General features: G+C 42.1%; 4 protein-coding genes across 4 annotated transcripts in view; 1 reads left to right on the forward strand and 3 right to left on the reverse strand.

The window, feature by feature from the left end:
* The window catches only part of LOC140992385 (receptor tyrosine-protein kinase erbB-4-like), a 295571-nt gene extending 293158 nt beyond the window's left edge, over positions 1-2413 (reverse strand). The window contains exon 1 of the mRNA XM_073462698.1: positions 2097-2413. Coding sequence (XP_073318799.1) covers positions 2097-2160 — 64 coding nt within the window. The 5' untranslated portion in view covers positions 2161-2413. The remainder of the gene's footprint in view (positions 1-2096) is intronic.
* A 3444-nt stretch (positions 2414-5857) lies between these two features.
* LOC140992376 (receptor activity-modifying protein 1-like) lies at positions 5858-11508 on the forward strand. The gene is made up of 3 exons (XM_073462690.1): positions 5858-5912; positions 8079-8217; positions 11253-11508. The coding sequence occupies exons 1-3, from the start codon at positions 5858-5860 to the stop codon at positions 11506-11508; spliced, it is 450 nt and encodes a 149-aa protein (XP_073318791.1).
* A 473-nt stretch (positions 11509-11981) lies between these two features.
* Positions 11982-15895, reverse strand: LOC140992268 (putative methyltransferase DDB_G0268948). Its single transcript, XM_073462567.1, has 6 exons — positions 15625-15895; positions 14646-14806; positions 14299-14512; positions 13681-13784; positions 13318-13455; positions 11982-12756 (listed from the first exon to the last, which is right to left on the reverse strand). Exons 1-6 carry the CDS (start codon positions 15730-15732, stop codon positions 12669-12671), a joined length of 813 nt encoding a protein of 270 aa, XP_073318668.1. The 5' UTR covers positions 15733-15895; the 3' UTR covers positions 11982-12668.
* A 1100-nt stretch (positions 15896-16995) lies between these two features.
* Positions 16996-19755, reverse strand: LOC140991946 (putative methyltransferase DDB_G0268948). Its single transcript, XM_073462119.1, has 6 exons — positions 19648-19755; positions 18782-18942; positions 18451-18664; positions 18073-18173; positions 17717-17854; positions 16996-17086 (listed from the first exon to the last, which is right to left on the reverse strand). The coding sequence occupies exons 1-6, from the start codon at positions 19753-19755 to the stop codon at positions 16996-16998; spliced, it is 813 nt and encodes a 270-aa protein (XP_073318220.1).
* Positions 19756-20170: the final 415 nt, after the last annotated feature.

Here is a 20170-nt window from a genome sequence, read left to right on the forward strand (position 1 = left end):
CCGACAGAATTCATAAACACTTCAGTGCATCCGTAGGGTTTTTTTGTAATGTTTCATTTGCATCAAAATCAAGATTAATACGAGTCTGCAGAAGCGTCCACACAGATTTTTCTCACACTGCCAAGAGTCTGTCAGAATACAGCAAATCATCAATCAAGTTGCTCAGGAAAACCTTCATTTTTGGCACACATGTGGCCTCACTGTACATCATACAAACACACACACACATACAGAGATAGTAGTGTATAGAGCAGAGCAGCTGACTGGCAGGAATGCTGCAGACATTTGTCTCGCAGCAGGAGCGTACTGACAGATTCAATCACCATGTTAAACACCAGCGAGGTGAACATCTCCAGCCTTGACTCGCTCCAACCCCGGTACGCCTTTTAAACGTGTTTGATATACGGCGGCGGGCGTGAATTTTCAGATCGACAATAAGTAGAGGGAGATTAAAGTGAAAGAGTGGACAGATCGCACACAAATATCTCCTCACCCACAAACACCCACACACACACACACACACAATGAACTTCCCAAGAGGCATAGCTCAGATTCTTGGGCAGAATTTGCATCACAAATATCTTGGATGGGAGTGTATGCATGGAGAATAAATAAACCGGCGAGGGTGCCACTTCTTCCTCCCCATTCATCCCCGCCTGTCACCCATCCATCCGTGCATCCATCCACTCCTGTTTAATAGGCAGCATTCAGCGCCTTTTCCATCCAAGATCCACACCACGGCCAGCGGGGGAGTTGGTGTGTGTTTGTTTCTCCGACTCCCCCACAAACCAGCAGAGATCGAGCCAGAACTCGACCTGTCCTTGGAGGCGGGAAGGAAAAGCGTCCTAGAATCTCATACGTGGCACTGAGAGTTTGGATGACGGCCACATTCACCTCTGAAACATCCAACTTCCTGACACTCCACGCCAGATCTTGATTATATCAATTAAGAAGGCAGATTCTGGCATCACAAAGCAGGGGAAAGATCTGCGCAAGTGTGTGCGTTCATGGTCTTGATTGACTACCAAAGCAAACTCCAAACCAAACAGAATATGCTCTTATTGATCAATAAGCCTGTGAACAAAAGCTGATTGAAAAAAAGTTCAACAGCAGCATTTCTCAACATCAAAGCCTCTATCTGCTATTTTGCTTGCGAGATTATGGTGCACCTTGAGCTAAATATCACGCAGGAGGTGGTAAAAGCCAAATGTTACATGTTGCAGGCGCAAATATCAAACTGCAAATACCCCACAGGGGTGCCAGAGGAGGAATCCAACGCTCACACATAAATAAAAATATCATTAACTTCTCTATTAATTGGCTATCCAGTAGCATTGACGTGTTACAAGCCTTTATGGGAATATTGCAGGAACATTAAAGTGATTTTCGTCCAGGGACTGACACCACAGGGGTCCTAATGATGAAAGCGAGATGTTTTCCCGCTGCCTATACAGCCCCTCAGTATATCAGCTGCGTCTAAATTATTCAAAGACAGTAAGGGGATGGAAACTGTGCCACTGGTGCAGCCCGGCTCAATTCATATAAATCAGCTCAAATAGCCGCGGTCCTCGGTCTATCAGTGTCCGCTTAGGGGGATTAAATTAAAGCGATGGCGCATTCATTCATATTTAGGGTGCAGTGTGAATAGATAATGGTGCGGGGCTGGTGTGCGCTGCGCTAACACCACAGATACTCTGTCTTTCAGTGGATTCAGAGCACAGATTACACTTTGGCAGAATACTAAAGTGGATGTCCGATCAAAATGTGTCACAAATAAGCGTGAAAGCAAATCAAAAGGAGGGGAGTTTGAGATTTTTACGCAGGGCTCGACAACACAATCTCACGGTCCCGCTGCAGGTGTGAGTCTGCATGAGATGATTCAAATCCAGCGTGGCTGCATGTGAAGTTGTGTTAAGTTGCGCCAGTGATGTAAAGCAAAAACACACACACGACAGGTGCGAAACCATCGTGTCCATTCAAGCCAAATCAGACATTTCTGCTCATACGCGCGGATTTGCGCAAACATTAAGGAGGTGTTCGGACCCTCACTTGATCACTCTGACCCAGGCGCATGAGACGCGCATCCAAGCACTCACCTGACTGCGCTGCACTCGATCGGATCACCACCAAAGTGACGAGGAGGCAAGCGGGGAACTTCATCTTTGAGGGAGAAAGCGGGGCTGCTCGTCTTGTTAAACTCCCGTAACTCACATGTCCAATTAAGAGAGATATCCTTCGGTTTTTTTTCCCACCACACACAGGCACACACACAAAAATAAACAAGCAACAAAAAGAAAAAAAGAAGAAGTAGAAAAAAAAAAAAGAAGAAGAAAACCGTCGGAGTCTTCTTGGAGAACTGGCACAGCTTCCGCGCGCCGTGGAGAGCTTTTACGCGCCGCGCTTTTGTTGTGTTTGTTTATCAGTTCCCAGACCAGTGTTTAGGTCGCTTTCCACCGCGGACACTCCGAGCCATTTACTCCTCACACTGCCATAGCGCCGGTGGCTTGGGAGGGGGGGGAGGGAGGGGGTTGGGGGGGAGGTGGAGGAGCGTGTGTGCTGGGATGGAGGGGTGGGGGGGGTCCGAACACGCCTCCACGCTGTGATTGACGCGTCTTCCAGCCTATCACACCGCACACCCAAAAGATTAGGAGCGTTTTGTATTTTCTTTTTTTCTTTCTTTTTGGATGTCCGCCCACCTCACTTATCACCTCTCCTGATTGGCTATTTGGCTCCATCGCGGCTGTCAATACACCTGTCAGGAGCAGATTCTTGTTTTTTTGGCCCCCGCTGGGTGGTGTGGAGCCCTTATCGCCCACCTGTGACTTTTTTATTCACATCATAACTTCATTACTTAATTTGTAGTCTTTGCAGAGCAATGTATTCATAATTTAGAGAGATAAATTCAAGAAACAGACAGATTATATAGATTTTTTAAAGGGAGACTGGCTATTTTACAGCTAAAAGACAAAGCATTTGCTTCATTTCTGTTGTAGACTTACAGAAAAAGTTTCCTTGGTCAGCCTCTGCAAATATCCGCCACTAGAAGCCACAGCCTATAAACTTTGACGATGCCAGTCTAATGGGGCTCCAGCAGCTCTATACCATTTTCAGGGCCACTCATTTTACAAGCCAGTGTACCCTATTCCGCTCTCTGGCTCCGTTTGTAGACTGATGTGAAAGTATGAAAGCAGCTGGCAAATCGGCGAGGACAAAGAGATATTGATTTGTGATCCATGTAAGGTGAAAACTCGGGGTGTAAACTGGCTCTATAACTAAAATGACTCCACAGCTCAGGCAGCAAGAGGTGCAAAAAAGGACCGAGGTGATGCCTCATATGTTCCCACAGTGCCAAGGAGGGGGCTCATTCAGTGTGCTCTGCTGCTCTCTAGGGGAGTTCAGGGAGAATTACTCAAGTTTGAGGCTTTTTCTCTGCAGCTCGCATGAATCATGAAGCTCCTGAGGGACATTAAATCACATTTCGGGCTTGTATTTTTCATCAATATTATGCTCATAACAATGAGAATTCATTTAAAAGTCCTTATGAACACTCTAAAGCCTAGTTACCAGAGGTAAGGGACTGTATGTAAATGATTTGGTGGTGTCAGACAAAGGAAACAGGGTTTTGTTTTTGCTGTAGTAACTTTTTGAACAGGAAGGTAATTTAACAATTTCTCATCCTGAATCAAAATTGTATTATTTTATTCTTCCCTTTAGAGACACTAAACGGTGCAATATGTAAGAATTTTAGTTGAAAACATAAAAAAATGAACCAAACATGAATAACATAACATGTTAGCATGCTAACCAGCTAGCCATGTCCTGTTCTGGACCAACGTTCCTGTGCCAGTGGTGCAAACACCAACACTCCCCTGATTCTCCGAACTCCCGGTCAGGACCGCAAGCCGCACAGCTAACTGAGCTAAGTAGCTAATGGCAGCTAGAGTTAGCAGCAGTGAGCAGTTACTCTAGTGATATGCAGCCCCATATTGGTTTTGAGTATACGTTCGATAGGTGGCCATTATCTTACATATTAAAATAATCTGGGATCCTAAACTTACTTTCATTGTTCACATATATATTCATTTATAAATTTTATAAGCATACTCAACTTTTCCTACAAATACATGAGTAACCAATCTCTTTTGAGTACTGAAATATCAATAGATACGCAAAAAAATATACCTAACTTAATAAGCATATTAATAATCGTGGCATTTTAGTCATTTTGTTTCTTTACCAAATCTCAAAATGTCTGTATAGGGAGGCCCAAAGAATACAGTCTGCCTAGTGTAATCTTTACATTTAATCCGGCCCTGACTGTAATGTAAACCAATTAAATATTAAGTTTCAGTTTGTTTACCTGCTGCCGTCTGGCAAAAGATACAGAAGTGTCCGCTGCCGTTCCACCAGACTACACAGCAGCTTCTTTCCTAGGATGTGAGACATCCTCGACACTTTCATTCTAGTTTTTATTTTAAACTATTCTTGAATCTTAAAGTTTCAGTTTTCAATTATTAATGGTGTTTGTTTTTTCTTACTCAAGGGAAGGGTGAAAAATCTAATGAAAACCGGTGAGGTTCATTCTTTTTTATATAGAGAAACATACGCTTTAGCCCGTCTACCTAGTCCAGTAACTTGTAAACAGTCCCTTAACATCAGCATTGTGTTCCCCTGATTTAAATATGCCTTTTGCAACCATGTAAACCAATGCTGAAATGTCTACAAGGTCCCTCAAGTGTGACCAAAAAACGAACAGAACAAACAAATCTACCCTCCAAAACATGAACCTGAGGGAAATTACACTGTCTGTCAGTCTGCACGCGACAGTATATCATAAGAGATGCATGAAAACATTTATCTGAGCTATGAGATTAGTCACACACAACAGCAGCAGCAGCACAGGCAGCCTCACTGGGTGGCAGCACAACGCAGAGCAGCCTTGAGAATACTAATGAACTGTCACTCCGCTCCTGTACAGAAATCTGCAGATAAAACATTCAATTAGCGAGCTGCATGAAGATTTGCTCTGATACGAGTGTGACATGGAAATGGGAATTGTGTCTTTGTGCTCTGAAATGGGGCCCCGTGTGAGTCCGGCGTGAGATTTTTTTTTGATTGGATGTTTACAGGACAAAAGCTGACAGTTACGAGGGTATTCCAAGTAATCCATTACAAATTATATTTAAGTAATTGGCAAAACTTGACTCAAAGGGGATTTAATTAAAAGCTTATGAGTGTAATGATGTGTTATCGTACAGTGATAATAGTGCAAATTAGAGCAAATGGCATTCAAATGATAGATTATAAATTGTGATAATTGCGTATTTAAAGGCCTATTCTGTAGAAAATTGGCTTTCATATTCAACGTATGACATACGGTGTGAATTAATTGGGATTTTTTTACAACTCTTACTCATTCAAGTTTATCTAATTTATCCACTATGCTTTGATAATTGCATAAAATGACTCTCAATTAGGGCTTCATTTCATAATATTGTTATTTTTCCTTGTCATGACTCCCTGGTTTCATTAAGACCGACACTAAATTTGGTGTCTGACTTTGTTTTGTCCCCTGCGAGCAGCTCCAACGCTGTAAGCAGCAGGACAAGGGGATCAGATGACAGGCAGAGCGTCTATGATTAGGGCGGCGGTGAGGGAAGGAGGCTGCCACTGTGGAAGGTCAAGGGGGCTTTTACGCACGGTCCTTGTTGAGCTGTAGTTAATATATTTCTAACGTTGCGGTGAGGTGAATAAATCAGTGGCTTTGGTTAGAATACTGGGGGAAGAATGAGATATGTGCAGTTGATCTCCAGGGAGTGAGCAGAGTGTGTAAAGCGTCTTGGAGTTGGTGTTCGGCATGGCTCTGGAGAGCGTGTCGCTCCTGAAAGCAGGACTTGTGTTGTTGGTGGCAGGTGAGTGTTTGTGGTACTGAATCCTCAAATTCTTTGAAAAGATTTAAACTGAGTAGAAAGTATTTGTGTGTATACAGTGCAGCTTAAAACACGTATAATAGCATACATTTCAGAAATAAGTTCAAAGAAATCCCATTTTTGATTTTGTTTGTTGTTGTTTTGCATGGCTGGTTTATTGTTTAATTGTGTTATATTATTCATCCATTCATTGGTCAGCTTTTCAACAAACCTTAAAACATTCAATGTCTTTCATCCATTATTGGTATTATTCAACTTTTGAAGCCAGCAATGCAGTTTAGCGTCAGAATGTGTCTACAATCTGTATGTTTTTAGTCTGAGGGCAAGGTCTGGGGCGTAGAAAGTTTTGTTGTTGTTTACTTAATAAAAAGTTAACGCTGTCAAAATACTCTTGACAGTTAAAAGTACAGCAGCAACGTTAACTTGAGAAAGTAGTATTACAGAGTATTATAAGTATACATGTCTTTCATTCAGTATTGGTATTATTCAACTTTTGAAGCCAGCAATGCAGTTCAGAGTCAGCTTTTCAACATTCAGCAATCACTGTAATTTCTTCGGACATTGTCTTTCTACACCCCTACAGGTTGTCCAAAGGCAATTTTATATGAACTTTTGGTGGTGGTGTTGCAGATGACTGTTACAATTTAATATACTTTTGGGTCGTTTGATCTACAGTAATGCATCATATTTTATCAGTGGTTGTGTGTAAAATCTTGATCTTACAATCCTAAATTGTATTCCCCATGACAAGTGGTATGGACGTGAAACTCAGATTCATACGACCTCTCAATTCAGTAAAATGTTTCCATGAAGGACGAGCATGCAGTATAATAGGAATCTGACATGTGCGAATGCTTTCAACACTCCTCTCTAGACGGGCTTTTGAAAACCCACTGTCGCTGAGCTTTGCTTCAAGCCCGACATGAATGGGAGAATGTGAAAATTAGGCCCTCATGCTGAGCACCAGAGCAGCTGGCTAAACATGAGTGACATCTGAGCTCGATGGATCATGTCATATTCATGAGCATCACTTTCTGAAAATCCATAACTATTAAGTCCTGGAAAGGCAGGCAGAATTAATGATTCCTGCTAGACTGATGGGTGTTTCCTTTAGCCAAAAATATGGAAAAACTTGAAGGCAGTACGTCGATAGAAAGTGCTGTAGCATCTGTCATGGTTTGCCTTGATTTTTCCTGGAAAATATGAATGCAATGCTGGTTAGCAGCCAAGTTGGAAGGCATCTTTGAACGCCTGAATGTCAGATTTCTCTCTGAGCTGTTGCCAACAAACAGACAAACAGGTGAAACATAACATCCTCACAACTCTGTGGGTGATAAACAAGCTAATAGACGCTTCATTTTTTTTGCAGAATTACCATTTATATGCTCAGTTTCTGCAAGTGTTTGATGCTTTTTCACCTCACTTTAGTTTTTATCGAATCTCCACAAGCCTCTGTTTGAAGATGCGTGCTGCACCAGTGAGGGGTCTTGTCCATTTTTCACATTCTCCTTTCAGTAGCATCTCTTTTTGAAATCCCCGTGTCAACACATTCAGTCTTCCTTTGAGCGTTTCAGAGCCTCGAGAGCCAGCTGAGACAGAGCAAACATAATGGGCACACGGTTGGCCCTTATCAGGCCGCTGCAGACCGAGATCCACCATGTTTCTCCATCGTAACAACAACCTGTTCGTTCCACATGGGGCCCTTTTCCGCCAGCTTAAGCTCCCTCTCCTACTGTACTGCTCAGTGGTGTTACATTGAGTTCCGAGTCCTGCGGGATGACGCCGGTCTGCCTCCACGTTAAGAGGCTGTTTACACGCATCTCTGAAGTAAACAAATGGGATTGGGACTCCGACTGCAAATTAAAATCTTTTCTTAACAAAAGTAACAGCCTAATAGGGAAGAAATGGTCCAATAGGAAAAACCATTGCCAGGACATGACCTTGTTTGTTGCACAAACATATTCCCAATTATCAAGAATTGAACACAGCAGATAACCTCTTTGGTGCTTTGTTAAATCTTTTGTATCTTTACAATGATGCAAAGTTTTGCTGCCCAGTCACTGAAATAAAATGATCACCCAGATGCAGTCAACTCTGTGTCATATTTATGACATGATTAATGCATTTTTTGTCTCCTGTCCTTTTTAGCCCAAGTCCTTCCATCAGTGTCAGGCTGCAACGGAGCACTCTATGAGAGTAAGATCAATGATTTCTGCCTCGCCAAGTTCATGTTTGACATGGGAGGGCTGGAGCGGGGCCTGTGGTGCAGCTGGCCGGACACCATGGAGTGAGTTCACCTACTGGGTCATGCAAAAAATAAGCTACTAATACCAAAGCAAACCAAGTGCTGGTTCGGAGTTGGTTGCGAACCCTCTAAGAACTGGTATGGTCATAGGGTTTTAGTTGGTCATTGGTCACAATAATCCCACCCCCAGTAAATGGTTCTTTGTTCTAGACCAGCAAAGTATTGGTGGCACCCTCAAACCAGTTCTTTGGCTGTCGAAGCGCAAAGAACTGGTTAGAGAATCGGTACTGGCTCCGACTCGCACTCAAACCACCTTGGACGAAAGGGGGTATGATAGGGATGGGAATCAAGAACTGGTTCTAGTTGAAAACCGGTTCCAAAATGTCCGATTTCAGGGTGAACTTTTCCTTTAAATACATAAAAGCATTACATGAAGCACAAAGCACGACATCAAATAATCATTTTTCCCCATTGTCCATACAGGACTAGTGGTTTGTGGAGGAATCATGTTTTTTGCCTTAACGTATGCTGCCCACAATATGTTGCTCTGATGACACATCTTCAAACTGCCTCCGTGGCTGTTGCCTGATGGCCATCACCAACTCCACTTCACTTGGTCGCGGCCTTTTAATCTGTCGCACACTATATAGTGTGTGTGTTAGTCGGTGTCTCGGAGCAGTCCTTTCCCAAACACAGGCACTCAGAGGATGAGTCAGACAGGAGGGTGAAAGGAGCTGAGAGGCCCACACGAGAAGCTACTGTCAAAACTGTGATTTCCCTCCTGGCTCGCTGTCCTCTCTTGGTCCAGCAGCACATAATTGGTGGTGGTGCTCGTCGTGCGTGTGGGTGTGTTTGTGTCTGAGTGTGCAGTTGTAAGCCATCTTAAAAGATTTGTACAGGCGCATCGAGGGGTTGCAGTTGCATCACAAAACTCCTAGCAACGACGTTTGATGCCATCGTTGAGGTCTGGCTTAGCGATGGATAAATGAACCAGCAGACTATAAATACACGATTAAGGCTTGTGGGTGGGAGCAAGCTAATATATAACTGTTTAAAGATGAAATAAAACTCCTACAAAGTACTTAATATACATGGTTATAACAAGCCTGAAAAATGGCCCCACATCTTATTACAGTTACCTGTTTTGCTGCGTCAAAGACAGATGGAAAATGTTAAGTTGTCTCTTTAAAAGTACCCAGTTTTGTTGCCTCAAAGATGGCCGAAAAATGCCCCAACGCCTAGTCAAAAATACCAAAACTTGTGGCCACAAACACAGCTGGAAAGTGTCCCAACATAACGTTTAAAAATAGCTGGTTTGTCGCCGGAAGACGGCCAGAAAGTGTCGCCATCTTGTTAAAAATACCAGAATTTGTTGCCACAAACACAGCCAGAAAATGTTCGGATGTCTGGATTATTAAAATGACCCAGTTCTGACATTTCAAAGATGGCTGGAAAATGTCTCACCTTCTCATAGATGTTTTGTTGCTGCACAAACCACCAAAAAATGTCCCAACATCTTGTCAAAAATCAGAGTTTGCTGAAATGTTATATGCCAACATTTTATCGTGGTTACTGGGCTGTAACTTTCTATCATCCAATTCTTTTGGCTGACTTTCAACACATCTACTGTATGTATATTTAAATTCACTCTAAACTTTGTCTTTAGCTGTTAACACTGATGGTCTTCATAATATGTAAAGGACAATAAGCTTAATTACTCCTGTGATTATTCAAAAACAACCACACATCTCTGAAACTAAAAACCCTCCATTACGTGGAGTGTTTTGTTTTTGTAAATGCTTTTCCCCACTTTTAATTTGTCCACTTGTCGGCAGTCAGATTACACCACAGCCACGTTGTCATGCAGGTGAGATCCAAACATCAACATACACAGAGACAAATACTGAAACGCCCAATTCAAACCACATCGTCTGCCAAGCCAACAAGAGAAGGATTAAAAGGTTTGATTACGAGGGCGTGTACATCTTCATCTATAGCATGTGGAACAAGTTCTGCGACTTTTGACCGAGTCAGAATTATTTACATCTGTGTTTCCATTCAATGCACCACTCTGTGTGGGTGTAAATACAATGCATGCTTGCAGCTTCACTTCAGGACTTGCTTGATATAAAACACAAATTATGTTTTTTTAAAAAGATCAAGATGGCATCACTCACATACTGTTTTAATCAGAGCCATAAAAACCCTCCAGTCTCTCTCCAGTCTCAGAGTTGTAGCTCAACACATACTTGTGTCAACATGCTTGTGACAGTAGCTTCACCTTAAAACCGCAGCTTAATTATGCAAGCATGATGCTGTTTTTCGCTGTGTTCAGCATCAACAAGTGCTGTAAACCGCATTTCACCGTTTCCTGATTGATTAGCAACTAAAAACATGGTAAATAAGGAAAATCCAGAGAGACATTTGGCCGTATTTCAAGGTAAAAGAACATATTTGATAACCCGTTCACCTTCTGTTAGACGACAGCTGACGTGATCCTGAAATGCTTTGGGAATGTGGGTTGGGTTGGCTGTCACCCTAAAGTGTCAGTTTTTGAGTTTGGAATGAGACTCAGAAATCAACTTTTCTTATAAATAAGACCCTTAATGTTGAGTTGACTTGTCCTTTAAGTGGCTCTCTGACCACTTGCCCACTGGGCCTTCAGCTATGCAGTTAAACAGACGGGCCATCCGGAACAGAATCCCTCCTGGCATGGACGGGCCACGGCTGTACTGAGGGCGCAAGCCTGTTGGTATGCATCTCCATTTCCCCTGCCCTCCACCACCTAGCAGTTATATTTAGCTGCGTTAAGCCCACTGGTAATTCTAGACGCTCCTTTGCCTTTTTTTTCCCCCCTTCCAACAGAAAATCCCTGCTGTGGGCCCACTCTGAGAGGACGTTTCAAAGACACAACGGGAGACTATTTCAATCTCAGATCCAACGTAATGATTACTAAGTTCGTCATAGAAGAATGGGTTCATGACACTTGATATTTGTCTTGGCTCATGTGAGAGTTGGATGGAAGTTTTTCCTGATGATTTAGGGGGTCTTTGACTGTGTGTTGTCGCCCTCTGCAGGATCTACGAGGGACTAAAAAACTGCACCTTCCAGGTAGCCTTGAGGTTGGACTGCTTCTGGCCCAATCAGATAGTCGACCGCTTCTTCATGCACGTCCATCGGATCTACTTCCACGACTGCGCTCTGACCGGCCGGCTCCTCCACGACCCGCCGATCGGCATCCTCGCCCCGTTCATCGCAGTGCCAGTGCTGGTCACCCTGCTCATGACTGCCCTAGTGGTGTGGAGGAGTAAACGCACAGAGGGTGTTTTATAGAGTGGCTTGTAAATACATATGGACTCCTGATAGGCAGAGACTGAGATCAAGGACTGTTTGGTGACTTTGTGTTGTGTGTTTAGTAGATTCGGGTTTGTGTTACTCCCATATGAGTGTAAGGACGGTGCAGTGAAACACTTGCATGCCTCATGAGAAACTGGTTCAATAATATGTAATAAATACTCTATTTGGTATAAAAATAGACTTTATCTGTACATAACATCACCGATAGGGAGTGTCAACGTTTGGCAGGGGGAAAGTGACAAAGTCTCTGAGATTCAGGGGATTTGGAGGCCATGCATGTTAATTACCATCTGTTCTCATGGCCCTAAACAATCTGTGAACATGTAAATAACAGCAGAGAGGAGGACACTCAGGGAGACACCAATGACTTGGATTCATTATTGTTGTAAATTTGGACGGGAGATTAAGGAAGAGAGGAAAGGAGTGCAGGAAAAGAACATGAAGGAAGAGAAGGGACACAATGCTATTTTTATTCTCATCTCATCGGCAGAAACAAAAAACATTTTGGCGGAAACCAAATGCTTGGATTACATTTGCATGAACAGAACGATCATTTGCTCACATTCAACCCTTTCCAAAGTACAAGCATCGACTGTATATCCGTCCTGTTATGGAGGAAGAGAGCGATTACGTTTATGTTTAAATACACATGATATCGCTGATTAAATCAAAGACAACAAAAATCTGTTAATGTGACGAACTAATGGCTTGTTTTCAGTGCAGTGCAGTTTCTGGGAGCAGGTGGATTTCTCTATTTCATACAAGAAAAACACACTTTAGTACAATTTAAGGCTCAGAGTGGACTTCAACTAGATGGCTCCGTCTAGTGTTCACTCCAGAGGTCAACATTCATTAATTTTTTGATTTCATTTAACAGCAGGTTCATTACGTCATTAGTAAAAATATCTTTATATAAAAATAAACATGAAATGCTTGTTATAAGTACGATACATGATACAGATCCAGCTTTTTAAATGATCCTTAGGAGAGTCAATGTATAAATATACAGACGGGTGACAAATTAAAGGAGAAACCTGTATATTGAGTGGAGAAACAGTGGCATTTTGTTGGCACAGTTTGGGTCCACTTGGGTCCAGATCTCAATCCATTTAACCTGTTACCGTTCCTGGAAATCATCAAGGTTTGCGCGCCAGCAAATAGAAATACTTCACAACCACCGTAACTTCTGTGTCAGGAGACGACACCTTCATGGCAGACAGCAACCTGAGATGGAAGACACGGGGAGACAAGAAGACACAGAGTGGTTTAACAGGACCTAAAATGACTTAATGGATTACATATTTGAAATTATTTGCATAGTAGTCAAGGAAACATAAAGTATTAAATAAACTAAAACCTCAAAAGACTCTGTGTCCTCCATTAAGACCCAATAAGACCAAACACAGCTCTTTCCTGACTGTGTGTAAATCTTCCCAAACTGTGATACTAATTAAATAAAATGTCATACTTTTTTATCCACATTAAAGTTATGGCTCAGCACTTCCCCACCTTATATTTTGCTTGCTGGGCTATTCTGTCCTGTCAGTGCCAGGAGAATTAATGGTGGTTATATTATCAAAGCAGTAAAAGCCTTCAACAGTTAAGCTTAGTCAAGCAATGTTTGGCCGTTCCGAGACTGTGACAGTATTCAGAGAGGAATTTCAGCAGTTTTGGATTACGATAAATTAATTCAGGCGGCGATTGGGAGATCAGTGCCAGGTGAGTGGAGGTCTGGCTGGGCCAGAAGTTAACGACTTGTAGGCGAGTCGGAGGTTAGTTTCTTACTTGCTCCGGATGTCATTAGAAAGACGTTCAGCCTCAGCGGGGTCCTTAATTCGTAGTATCTCGTAGCTGGAGAAGGTCTCCACCATGCCAATGTATCCAGTCAGAGGCATAATACGTTTAACCCAGACACACTCATTCCTGGTTAAAAAAACACAAAAACAACCCATGAGTAATAATTTTGTGACTGATGTTAAAAGTGATTGAAAGACTGTGTTCCTCCTTGACTATGTACTGAATTGCCCATGAGCAAGATACACAAGACCCACAACTGTTGGCAATGTACATTCCTGCAATTTCCTTTATGTTGCTTTATGTTTCTTTACGTTTAATTTTATGTTGTTGTACGGTGTGCTTAACACTCACCACTCTTTGTCCAGGTATTCGCAGGAGTCAAACATGTCAGAGTAGATCTTCATAGAGCTCAATCCAATATGGGGATCTCGGAAAGGAAGCAGGGCAGCATAAAACTTATCAAAAAGAGAAAGAAAAACCCATGTTGAAATGCTAGTTACCAGCTAGCCTCGGCACGTCCCGAAGACGTTCAGCTTTTTCATTCCATTAAAAGCTGCTCAGTGGCACTCTGAAGCCAAAGAAGCTGCTGAACCTGCCGTGTCCTCTTGTCCCTGGAGTCAGACACCTTGTCGGAGACGCCATAAATCCCTTTGTTACAGTATTCCCTAATGTCAAACCGGCCTAGGTTGGTCTGAGCAACTGTGTTTGCCCCCACTGATTCTGTTGCCCAACTCCGGTTACTGTCCCCATTCCCGTGCTGCTTCCTCCAAGCCTTCTCTGTTAGATCCCCCACGTCCCTGGCATGAAAAGCTTACAAAGTGAGATTGTTTTTTGGGTTTTTTTTGTATTGAGACTTTACATCTCATGTATCAGAGGCACTGTCTTGTCCCCTGAAAACTGCAATTAACAAAATATAAACATGTTAACATAGTGAGTCATTGATTTTAATCTTTTAGATACAGGACGTACCTCTTTACAGATGTCATTGAGCGTGTTGGAAATGTCCCCATACTCCAGCTCCATGTCCATGGTGTAGCTCAGCAGAGCCAGGCAGCCTCCGGGCCTCAGCACCCTGTCAGCTTCCAGGAGGAACTTCTGGCTGTCGAACCAGTGAGCCGCCGTCATGGCTGTCACAAGGTCCACCTCACCAGGCGCAAACGGTAGCTCTTCTGCCGGACACTGCCTGGAGTCGCAGGAGGTAGGATTGCAATATGAGTTCATTAACTTTGACTTTGAGCATTTTTACCCAGTAATTGCAGGGCTGATTACAACCCTGGTTTTATGGAGTTCTCCTCCAACATCTTTCTCCACCTCACCTGTATGACACATTTGGAGGGTTGCTATTGGTCAGCGCCATCTCCAGCTGGGCGGGGCTGACGTCTGTTCCAACAACCTTGGTGAAGAACGGAGCTAATGGGATCGTCCCTTGGCCTGAGCCGCAGCCCACATCCACTGCAAGGTCGAACTGGTTCGGTGTCTAAAAGTAAAGGAGTTACAATAAGTTAGTTTCCATCTTAATTTGATCTGTAAAAGAAAAAAAAAACTTAAATTTGACTAATTTTGCCTGTATTTTTGGCATACACTAAAATATTCATGAATGGAAAAAAAAGATGTAAATGTAAATGAAACGTAATGTAAAATAACATAACAAACCTGTAACTGAATAACATTTCCACATTTTTGGAGAAAGATCATTTTTTTCCACATAAAAAAATACAATAAAAGTCTATAATACTGTAATTTCATTTATTAAATTAAATACTAATGAAATACACGTGGCTTTTCACATAAAATGATATTATAAAGCTCAAATAATAACAACACTCCTCTGCAGTTTTAAATCAATCAATCAATCAATCAATCTTTATTTGTATAGCGCCAATTCACAACAATAATCTCATGACAGTTTCCAAATTGAGCAGGTCTAGAATATAACAAGCTACTTATCGGCAACAGTGGCGAGAGAAAACAGGCTGTATGGTCATATTTAAAGGTAATTTAATTGTGTTTATATGTGTAAATAACATTACTTCTACATTAAAAGACCAAAAGATGAACAATACCTAGCTCACAACTATATTTTTATTGTGGAAAATATGAGATAGTGATTTTTTGGTGCCCCATGTTGCCAGAATATTACCGTTTTTTTAGTAATCTTTTTTTTACAGTGTAGCACAGGCTGCAAATTATATGTTAAAACAGCTCAATGTAGGAGACATATATAAAAAAAGAAGTTATTTAGTATGTAACCTCACGTTTATTAGGTGTTAAAGTGCTGAAAACTTGAAAACTTACCTTTTTCTTCATGTACTTCATAACTGTGCTGACTATTTCATGGGGTGTTATTCTGTACTGCAGGTAAGCAGCTGCATGATCTTTCCCCTCGAAGAGACGTACCGCCATCTTTCTGTGCCAATGTCCTTGCAGGCTTATTTGTCAAATCCGCAGAACTGACCAAATACTACGACTCCTTAACTGTGGCAGCCCTCTGGTCTGTCTCGTTGCACCTGGGCCCAGTAGTTCCAGACAAGTGCTTGTGCCTCTCAAAGCTTCTTACTGTCTGATGACTTTGACTCTGCACTGTGAGCTTGTCGTTATCTAACCACCAAGTTACACATTAACTGCCAGAACTATAACTGTCCATCCATCTTGCACCGTCAAAGTGTATATTCAGTTTCTCGTACATTAAGTGTAGTAATTTAATTCTGCGGTTGAAGTACATTGCACAGATGTGGGACTGCAGTTAAGCATTTAGGTTTGTTGTAAATTGTTAACTTGTAGTGCAGGAAAATGTAATAAATGTTCTATGTGGCAGTGGTGGGCTCAGGATGTTTGAGGGGCAAAAAAATAAACGGGGCAACAGCTGTGTGTGATGGGGCACCAGCATGCAGAAAGGGCACTGTAAGGGCACCCTAGATGGCACTTTATCTTTATCACATTTTAACATCGCTTTCATGCTTTGAAATGTGGATGGACATTAGATAATGTCATGTAGGGAGGCAGAGATTCTCACATTTGCACTTTTCACCTGTACCTAACGTCTGCAGCCATAAAGAGTACAGCAAGCCAAGCTAATTACCCAGGAATTGAGGAAGTGCTGCCAACTTTACCGTCTAACCCTTGAGAGTCATGTTTGTGATGTTTGCATCATTCAACAAGTGCCCTGTCTTAGAGCTGCTGTGTGAAACTATGAGTTTGTAGATAACAGCTCTTGTGCAATGCACTGCAGAAAGATTTCTGTTTTCTTATGTAACGTTTGTTTACTGAGGTGGGTCGCACAGGAACAAGTAGCCTTTACTTGAAAAGATGCAGTTTTATATTGTAGACTGGTGTATTAAATGATGAAAAGCAATAAGGAAGTTGAGGATGTCAAACATTAAAATGCATTGAGATGGGTTGCATAGGTAAAAAAAAACAAAACAACAACAACAAACTTTTATTTGGAGTCTTTCATGAGATTTTTATTGAGTCTTTTCTTCATGAAAACCAAAGCTTTATTTATTTATTTATTTATTTATTTACTTTTGCTTAATCGAGTCACAATCAGTAGACATTTGTGCTGTGCAACTGTTGGCAAATGGTTACAATGACACAATACTTTTGTTGATGAGACCACAAGCCAAACACGCAGGGAAACTCTGGTGTGCAGGTTTCAACCAATCAGAATCAGCAAGGCTTGCATGCCAGCCCATAGAAAAACTTCACAACCACTGTAACTTCGGTGTCAGCAGATGACGCCTTCATGGCAGACAGCAACCTGAGATGGAAGACATGGGAAAATAAGAAGAGATAGATAGTTTTACTGGATTTAAATGGATTAATAGATGGATTGATTGTTACATATCATTGATCTTTCAGCAAAATGGCCCCACCCCACTCCACCCTAACCACTGACTATGACCTACTGCACCTTGTGGACCTACTAGCAGCAGGAATAGGTATCGGGGTCAGATGCAATGTCAACATAATGGCAGGCAAAGGTGCAAACCTCAGGACGCTGAACCCTGACATGGTTGTTCTAGGGACGTGTAATGTCACCTCAATTAAAAAGTGCTTTATAGAAACACCGTTACTGTCGAGCAGTGGAAAGAGCACTAATCCTTCCTTAATCCCTAGAGGCTTGTTTAGGTCCAACCAGTTTAGGTGGTTCAGGGATCTACTCAGGATGCCTCCAGGTTTGTATGGACAAGTTGGATTAATAGACCTAAAACACAATGAAGAGGTAAAACATACCATGGCAGAGGTGTTTCTAGATTATGTTGCATTGGGGTTAGTCATACTCTAGGTGGAGACTAGGAGATCGACGTTCAGTGGGAGGTGAGTGGAGTTCAGAGCGCACGGCCAGAAGTTAAAGCTTAGACTTGTGGACGAGTCAGAAATATCTCACTTGTTCCTGATGTTAGTAGAAAGACGTTCAGCCTCAGCGGGGTCCTTTCGTACGAGACACTGGTAGCTGGAATAGCTCTCCACCATGCCAATGTATCCAGTCAGTGGCATAGTCCTTTTTATCCGGAAACACTCAGTCCTGGTTAAAAAAAAAAAAGAAGAAGAAAATTAAAATCAATTTACACATTACACAAACATTAAAAAGTTAACTACCATCCAGCTCGGCTCCATGTAGAAAAACTGGGACAGAGTGAGTGCTAACTTTTTGGTTATGCAAAAGACTCTTGAGCGGCCAAAACCATGAAAGATATTGAAGAAAAAAATACAAAAAAAACATCTGACATCTGAATCACTCACCACTCTTGGTCTGGGTATGAGCAAGATTCAAATATCTCCAAGTATTTCTTTGCATAGCTCAGTTCTCCATTAGGTCGGAAAGGACTCAGAGCAGCGTAAAACTAATCAAAACAAGGAAAAGGTTTTTTTGTTACCAACTACAATTGCACAGACCAAAGGAATTACCAAAATAGCTACTACTACTCGTTCACATAATTTGTTAAGAAGTGAAATTAAAATATATTGTTGGGTGCAACTAAATGAAAAAGTTAGGCACACCAGCACAACCACTTTAAAAATCTTTTATTAGAGGCACCTTTTTATCCCCTGAATACTTGACAATGTGAGTCATTTATAGTTTAAAAAATAATACATTTTATTTTGACGTCTTGGATGTACCTCGTTACAGATGTCGTTAAGCTCGTTGGAGACATCCCCATACTCCAGCTCCGCGTCGGTGGTGTGGCACCCAACAGCCAGGCAGCCTCCCGGCCTCAGAACCCTGTCTGCTTCGACGAGGAACTTCGGGCGGTCGAACAAGTGAGCTGCCGACATGGACATCACGAGGTCCACCTCACCAGAAGCAAACGGTAGCTCTTCTGCCGAACACTGCCTGCGGTTGCAACAGTCAAAACAATGTAGCAGAATAACAACACATGAAGAATCACTTGCAATAACTTCTAGCTGATGTTCTCCAACACTCCACAGCCACACCCTCCCCCCACCTCACCTGTAGGATACATTTGGAGGGTTGCTGTTGATCAGCGCCATCTCCAGCTGGGCGGCGCTGTTATCTGTTCCAACAACCTTGGTGAAGTAAGCAGCCAGTGGGATCGTCACCTGGCCTGAACCGCAGCCTACATCCACTGCAAGGTCGAACTCGTTTGGTGCCTTTAAGCAAAGAAGTTACGCAATTGTTCAGTGTATCTGCTTGTGAATCTATTGATGACAGAGTTACTTGATGATTGAACCTTACAATAATAGGAAGCAAAGGCATGCTGCCCATTTGTATGGAAGCCCTGAGGCGCAAAACTCCTTTTTTTCAGGTGATCCATTTTCTCAAACTGGCGACACAGAGGTGGTAAATTAAAGCCAGATTGCAGAAATTAAACATGAGAGACATTATTTTACACATAATGATGCATCTCACATTTAATTACACTTCATATCAAACGTTAATTATAGATCCCGTTTTCATGAACATCCAAACCAGCAGTGTTACTCAGCGTACTTCTACTTCCATATTTGCGCTTGTAGTGAAATGTAATAATTATTCCATGAACACCTTTCAGTTGTAAAAATATCAGCCAACTCAAATCTTAAATCAATATTTCCCCCATTCAACGCTGTGTGCGTGGACTTTCACTGTCCTCTCGCTGCTAAAGGACAACGTGAATGGAAGAATTAATAAAAGAGCGTTTTCCAACCTGAATCTCAGACACATACAACTCGTTTTCTGTCACTTCTTCATTTCCCACCAAAAGAAACATGACAGTCATTTTACATAACCTGTTAACATATAATAGATGCATACTGATCATCCTGGCAAAACTTTTTTTTTGCATGTTGCAGCTGGTCAAAATGCTGAAAACGTACCTTCTTCTTCATGTAGTTTATCATCCTGCTGATTACTTCATGGGGTATAACTCTGTTCTTGAGGTAGCCAGCTGCATGAGCTTTTCCCTCATATAGACGTAAAGCCATGTTTCTGTGTCAAATGGACCAAAGGTGTAGCTCTCACTGTCAAAGCGACTGAAGAAATGCTGCAGCTGAATGGTGCAACATGCTTACTAGTTTGTCCGGTCTACTTTGACTCTGCCCCATGCCAGGGAACACCCCAGAGCTTAGCTAGAGATAACCCAGAGGAAACCCATGCAAGCACAGGGAGAACATTTAAACTCTGCATCTTTCTATAAGCCGTGTAGATGTATTATTTTCTACATAAAAATTTTATCAATATAACAATCTTGGATTTCACACACATATTACTCCGATTTAATTATAAAAGTACTGTGTCTCGAGTACTTTAGTTTATTTTACTTATCGGTCTTAGCGGTCTTCACCTTTCTGTGGTTTGTCAGATTATAGTATGAGGAGAAAAAAAGGAACACTTTAACTT

Source organism: Pagrus major, chromosome 24, assembly GCF_040436345.1.
Source record: "Pagrus major chromosome 24, Pma_NU_1.0".
In the NCBI taxonomy this organism is placed as follows: domain Eukaryota; kingdom Metazoa; phylum Chordata; class Actinopteri; order Spariformes; family Sparidae; genus Pagrus; species Pagrus major.

Coding starts and splice junctions, on each gene's coding strand:
- LOC140992376 (XM_073462690.1), top strand. CDS start 5,858: ATGGCTCTGGAGAGCGTGTCGCTCCTGAAAGCAGGACTTGTGTTGTTG. Junction 5,913..8,078: donor ACTTGTGTTGTTGGTGGCAG/GTGAGTGTTTGT, acceptor TGTCCTTTTTAG/CCCAAGTCCTTCCATCAGTG. Junction 8,218..11,252: donor AGCTGGCCGGACACCATGGA/GTGAGTTCACCT, acceptor CGCCCTCTGCAG/GATCTACGAGGGACTAAAAA.
- LOC140992268 (XM_073462567.1), bottom strand. CDS start 15,732: ATGGCGGTACGTCTCTTCGAGGGGAAAGATCATGCAGCTGCTTACCTG. Junction 13,785..14,298: donor TCAATGACATCTGTAAAGAG/GTACGTCCTGTA, acceptor CTTTTTGATAAG/TTTTATGCTGCCCTGCTTCC. Junction 12,757..13,317: donor TCTAATGACATCCGGAGCAA/GTAAGAAACTAA, acceptor CTTCCATCTCAG/GTTGCTGTCTGCCATGAAGG.
- LOC140991946 (XM_073462119.1), bottom strand. CDS start 19,755: ATGGCTTTACGTCTATATGAGGGAAAAGCTCATGCAGCTGGCTACCTC. Junction 18,943..19,647: donor TAAACTACATGAAGAAGAAG/GTACGTTTTCAG, acceptor CTTTGCTTAAAG/GCACCAAACGAGTTCGACCT. Junction 17,087..17,716: donor TCTACTAACATCAGGAACAA/GTGAGATATTTC, acceptor CTTCCATCTCAG/GTTGCTGTCTGCCATGAAGG.